The sequence below is a fragment of the Sinocyclocheilus anshuiensis genome, unplaced genomic scaffold, assembly GCF_001515605.1.
Source record: "Sinocyclocheilus anshuiensis isolate Anshui unplaced genomic scaffold, SAMN03320099.WGS_v1.1 scaffold1055, whole genome shotgun sequence".
NCBI classification, from domain to species: Eukaryota; Metazoa; Chordata; class Actinopteri; order Cypriniformes; family Cyprinidae; genus Sinocyclocheilus; species Sinocyclocheilus anshuiensis.
This window is the reverse complement of record NW_015547681.1, coordinates 319-7,033: the sequence shown is the minus strand read 5'-3', so window position 1 is coordinate 7,033 and position 6,715 is coordinate 319. Positions and strand designations below refer to the sequence as shown.

General features: G+C 32.5%; 1 protein-coding gene across 1 annotated transcript in view; it reads right to left on the bottom strand.

Moving 5' to 3' along the window:
• Positions 1-1,435, bottom strand: part of LOC107703097 (paladin-like) — a 6,788-nt gene extending 5,353 nt beyond the window's left edge. Inside the window, exon 1 of the mRNA XM_016505620.1 lies at positions 1,219-1,435. Within this exon, the coding sequence (XP_016361106.1) occupies positions 1,219-1,401 (183 nt within the window). The 5' untranslated portion in view covers positions 1,402-1,435. The remainder of the gene's footprint in view (positions 1-1,218) is intronic.
• Positions 1,436-6,715: the final 5,280 nt, after the last annotated feature.

Genomic DNA, 6,715 nt, shown 5'->3' with positions numbered 1-6,715 from the left:
ACACACACTCTCACACACTCTCTCACACACACTCACACACACACACACACACTCTCACACACACACACTCTCACTCACACTCACAGAGCAGACCTCGTGAAACTGCGTGTGAAGCAGCGGCGCTCTCAGTGATACTAGAATAAGCTTGTAAATTCCAGGGGCCACGTCCAAATGAAGCGATGGCTACGGCTCGACAAGCACAAATTCACACAGGAGAAGAGAATCCACCGCGAAACATTCACGCAACAGCTGGACAAATGCACACAACACATGAAAAGCTCTGATTCAGATCTGCTGCTGTGTTACAGTAACACTAAAATACACTGAGGATTGTGACGGACTTTTGAAATCAAGTGTGAAGCTGAAGGGAGATGAACAAACATGGCATTCATTTTTTTTTTTTTTTAATTGTGAAGCCAGTCCACTGGACATCAGGAAAAATAATAAAATAAAATAACAAAATAAAATAAAATGAAAAAAATTTTTATTAAATAAATAAATAAAAAACAAAACAAAATAAAAAAATAAAATAAAATAAAAAATAAAATAAAACAAAACAAAAAATGTTAAATAATATATAATACATAATAAACTATATATTATATACTTTTATTTTATATAGTTTATTTTACATTAGATATTATATATTAAATACATATAAAAATAATTAATATTAAATAAACTAATAAAATAAAAAGCACTAATTGCTGGCTTTATATGACAAAATCATATAAAATGTACATTAAATACCACACAGATGTAATGTTATTGAGTTTTTTGCAGTAGTGATCACACAGATAAAATACTGAAATACTGAATTCAAAAAAAAAATAAAAAATACTCACCAAAAAACAGAATCTGTTCAGTTCTGGTGATATTGTCAGAACAGCAACAGAGTTTCAGCAGAGTTTACTTCTGCTCTGCATGATGATGAACTCAGAACTCAGCAGAAATGATGCTGCAAATGCACTTATTTATCAACAAGGTCTTTTGCAACGTAGGCTTTCATAAAGCAACAAAATAATGGAGAGAATGACTCACCATATTTACATTTTTGTACTGTATTGTTTGCAAGAAAAAGCACGCTAATTACTATTACGCCGATGTGAGACTATGAAAGGTCAGTATGGTTGTTTGATTATCAGTTGGGTAAAGCACACGTTTCCAGCCAGTGTTTTTATGCTGCAGTAAATGTATGTGATGAACGTCTGATCTCACCTGCAGCATCCAATCGCTGAAGGAGCGCTGCCAGGAGTCTCTCTTCTCCAGGTGCAGGTACGTGTTGAAGAGGATCAGGTACATGTAGCGCTCCAGATACAGCAAACTCTTCAGCGTCAGAGTCTGGATCTCTGCCTCACATTTAGAGCTCTTGATCTGTGAAACGACACAAACAAGAGCCATAAACCGCCAGCACTCTGCACTGTATCGTACCAAACAGAAAAATAGTTTCCAAAGCATAATATTGTAGGTTTTACTCCACCAGATTTCATAAAAACATATCGTTCGTTATCGTGAACTGAAGAAATAGAGACACGCTCTGAAACATGATAACGATGCCAGATTCATGAAGAAGACGATTCTTTTCAATTAACCTATTGAATCAGTTCACAAATTCCACTGAACAATTCAGTTGCAGATGTTTAAAAATAAAATAATGATTTTAATAAAAACTGTTATTGTTTAAAAAATAAATATAAATCAAAATAATAAATACAAACTAATTAAGATAAAATAAAATAAAAATATATAATATAAAATAAAAAAAATATTACACTAATTGGTGCGATAATCATGTGGTTTAATTGCATATTATCATTTCAAATACACCTTTAATAAAACACGACAGTGATGTCCAATTCTTAAATGAGCTGATTCTTTTTAATGAACCTATTGAATCAGTTCACAAATTGCACTGAATGATTCATTGGTGAACTGGACTGATCCGATCGCAGCTGTTCTCGAGTGAACAACTCACTGATTCAATGATTCGGTTTGAGAGAGTCGTCATGTCTGACTTTTAGTATTGATTATTGTAAATGAAAATAATATTTAGGTCACGTCTGTCAGTTATTTGTGAATTAAAGCGGCTGTGAAAACAGTCCACTGGCCTTTAAGAAACTTAATGAATGAAATTAAATTAAATTAAAAAATAAAAATATTACACTAATTGCTACAATAATCATGTGGCTTAATTGCATATTACCAACAAAGTAATATCAAATACACCTTTAATAAAACACGACAGTGATGTCCAATTCTTAAATGAGCTGATTCTTTTTAATGAACCTAATGAATCAGTTCGCAAATTGCACTCTATTGCTGCATCCCAATTCGCCTACTTATACTATGCCCTAAAAGTATGTACTCTTTTTGTGAAGAAAAAGTACATACTTTTGAGTATGTAGAAGAATAGTAGGCAAGCTTTGGGACACACTCCTTCGTCATAACTGCGTCTGTAACGGACGCTCTGTTGCTTAGTTACGTGCATTCTGTCACTGCCCTGTCAATCATCTTTTCACAGTTAACATCATCCACATTTTGTTTTAACATTTGATTTCCTACCATATTGGAAAGAAATTAAGAGGTACGTTGATCTGCCAGTCGCGGGTCTATCATGCATAATGCATAATGATGCATTTAAAAGTTAATGACCAAATGTATCATTATAAAAGTTCACAGTGTTGCCGCAGATGAAATATAACGTGGATAACATTAAATTTATATTTTTCATCAGGTTAGACATTGATTATTTATCACTCAAATCCGTTTATCTACCTGTCCGTTGGTCGCGTATATGCACCATGTTTGTAGTTTTTAACACTTTTAATGCATATTTGTAGTTCTAATTGAATCCTCGTCCACCGCGCAATGTGTTGTGGGCAATATTAGCCGTTAGAGTGTGCATCGATCTGCACTTACAGTTCTAACCGGAAGTAGTAGACCATCCGGGAATCTTTGGCATACTTTTTTAAACATACTATGATTTGGAACATACTAGTTCTATATTTTCGAATACTATTTAGGACGGATAGTATGCGAATTGGGACGCAGCAAAAGATTAATTGGCGAATTGGCCTGATTTGTTTGCACTGATTTTGCATTTACTCAAGTAAAATTAAAAAAGGGTATCTGGTAATCAAAGTTTCTGTAGTTTTACACAAGTACACAAAACTTTAAAACTCTCATGATGATTAAATAATTATGTAAAGGTATGCTGATTTGCCCCATATACGTGTTAAATTATGTATTAAAAAAACTGCAAGCCTCATTACTTATATTGCATGTGTAAAACAGAGTCTCGCTGGGAAGAAAACTAAAACCCCACCAGAGCAACAATTTAAATCACTTTAAAAAATGAATTAAAGCACTCCCGCTGACTGCGTAATCCTGCGCTTTTATAAATGAGATCAGGCCGAGTAATTGATACAGGCGGCAGGAGATTAATTAGCCGTAATTTTTAGTCTTTACTCAAACTGTTCCAAGAAAAGAAACTCCAGAGCATGAAAAAGGCAGATTACACGCACAGCCAGAGAGCAATTAATTCAATTTAGAAAGCTCAAGTCTTACACTTTCACTGCCTCAATGCTGAACACTGCACTCGTTTTGTAATAAAAGAAGATAATTAAACACTTGTCAAGGTACTTTAGCTGTAGCTATGCTTGCATTGTATTTCTAATGTTTTAAACTCTGTTCTGATCATTGATTCTCATCAGCCGAATGCATACTGAGGTTAAACTGGGACAGAAAGCTCTGGAAACAAATTGATCACCATTGTTTTTCAGTCCAATGCAATGCATGTATGATTGAGCAGAATCTTTGTTTGATTCAGCTCTGTCTCTCTCTGTTACGCTGTTTTAGTGGAATCAATAAACAAAATGCAACTTTAAGCGCTACAATGCATGAAAGTGAGCATGCACAAATTGAAGCGCTTGTGTTTTGGACCTGTTGAAGTATGGAACAAATGCATGGAAAGATATTTCAGTGTTATTTAATGTTACATTAAAAAGCTCGGACATACAAATCAAAATCAGATTCATAAAACAAGCTGACAGAAATAATACGGTGTAATCTTGAACATGTTCTGGCATCCGTTGGGCTCAAACCGGCGAAACGTCTGAAATACTCAAAGATAAAGGCTATTAAAGGCAGATGTTTGTCTGGTTTTATGATGTGAAAGTCCTCCCTGCAGTGAAATCAGTGCAGCAGCTGCTGAATAACACATAAAGCCTTCATGTGATTTAGATGATTGTTGACTAGAATGACGGTCCGAATCTGAATAGTGAAAGCAAACGTGATTGTTTCTCACACCGCTGTGATTAATGAACTCGTTTAGCATTGTGTCTAAACTTCACTATCTGTCTGCTCTGATCTGATACAGGAGACGATTGAAGGTGAACAATGTCCTTTCTGCAACACTGACAGCATTCAAAGGAATGAAAACACTTTTATATTTAATATATTTAATATGATTTTTATAAGTTTGCAAATTATATTTATATTTAGATACACACATTATATGATATACTTTTAAAAATTACATTTTGTTTCCTATAAATGTGACCCTGGAGCACAAAACCAGTCATAAGGGTCAATCTTTTGAAACTGAGATTAATACATGAGACATTCCTTATATAGAACTGAAATTTACAAAATATCTTCATGGAACATGATCTTTACTTAATATCTAATGATATTTGGCATAAAAAATTCTTTTTTATTATTTTGACCCATACAATGTATTGTTGGCTATTGCTACAAATATACCCCAGCGACTTATTACTGCTTTTGTGCTCCAGGATCACAAATTACATTATAATGAAACATGATAATGAACCAATAATGTAAAAACAGAGGCAATAAAGGGAATGGAAAAAAATAACATTTTATATCTATTTAATTATATCTATATAAAATTATAGAGAGAGAGATTTTTATATTTTCCATTTTCTTTTTAATTTTAGTTAAAGTTTTAGCAATTTTTCTGTGTTTTTGTCATTTTTGGTTGTTTATATATGCATGTATGTCTATATAATGTTTATTATTTTTTGTTATGAAGTACTGAACTTCACAAAATTTGGTAACACTTTATTTTAAGGTGTCCTTGTTACACATTACATGTACTTACTATTACAATAACAATAAATTATGCATGTTTACATGCAAGATACCCTAAACCAAATCCTAACCCTAACTACATGTAGTTAATTAATATTACTCATTACTTAAATGTATAATTACACGATACCAACAGTCCAGGTATGACACTGTTATGGGTTTAAAAGCTCATCAGCCCATCAGAGGTTACTGTTAGAAATACATGGTAAAGTTTAAAAGTGGAGCCGAGAACGGGACTGAAAGCATAGGACTCTCCAGGGTGACAAAGAATTTATGAACCAGAAGGTCAAAGTGTGCAGCTGACCCCTGAAGGTCAAAGGTCATGGGGAAGACTTCACATTGAAAAGAGACCTGATGCTCCACAAACTCGAACCCAGACACTTCACTTCATCACCCTCTGAGGCGCTCGGCTGACAGCAGTCCTACATGGGAACTTTTACACGGTTACACCAGATAAAAAACATGAAAATATCAGAGGAATCTGCTGACAAAGCTGCAAAATCAGCTCTCAGACACAAAACGTGTGGGATTCATTTCTATGTATAATTCTTTTTTTAATAAATACATTTAAAATAATAAATAAACATTTAAAATGAATACATTTAAATAAACTATTCAAAATAAATAAATAAAATAAATAAAACTGAAAATTAAAATGAATAAAAATAAATGAATACATTTAAATAAAAATTCTAAATTTTAAATAAATAAATAAATTTAAATATATAAAATAAACATTTTAAATAAATACATGAATACATAAACAAATAAAATAAAACAAATAAACATTTAAAATTAACACATTTAAATAAAAAACAAATCAAATAAATAAATACTTAAAATCAAAAATTTAAATTATAACTTTTAAATAAAACAAATAAACACATACATACATACATACATGCATACATGCATACATACATACCCTTATTTAAATTGCCATTTGGTTGCAATTCACTATTACCCCAACACAACAAGAGGACCAGGCTGATAGTGTAAAGTTTGGCTGCATGAGGTGAGCTTAATGTTAACATTAGCATGAAGTCCTCAGTGTTTACTGCATCGGTGTGCAGTCTGAATGTTAATGTCCGTTTTCTCGTTCTCAACTCTCACTCTGCTGAAGTGTATTAAAGGGTGTCTGTGTGTTACAAGGCAGGACACAAGATAAACGCCTCGCTGAAGGAGGGACGTGAAAACTACTGGGGAAAATCTAAATCTGATAAAACCTCCCTTTGTGGATGCATCCAAAAATAAGAATTATTTCTAAAGCAAGTAATTATTATATATAAATATAATATATATATATATTATTTATTATTATTTTATTTATTTATTATTTTTAGAAGTGTTTGCATTAGGTTAGGAAGACAAGCATGCGATGCAATAAAATGCAGTGCAATAAAATACAAAACAAAACAAAAAACAGCCTTAAAAAAAGCTTTATATAAAAACTAGACTTGTGCCGGTTTTCGGTAATGCGATATATCACGGTAATGAATATGCACGATATTGATATCGTGGGCTATTCTAAATACCGTGAATAATTATATATTACAAGTTATTCAGAATTTTGAATGCATTTTAAGAATACTTTTACCAT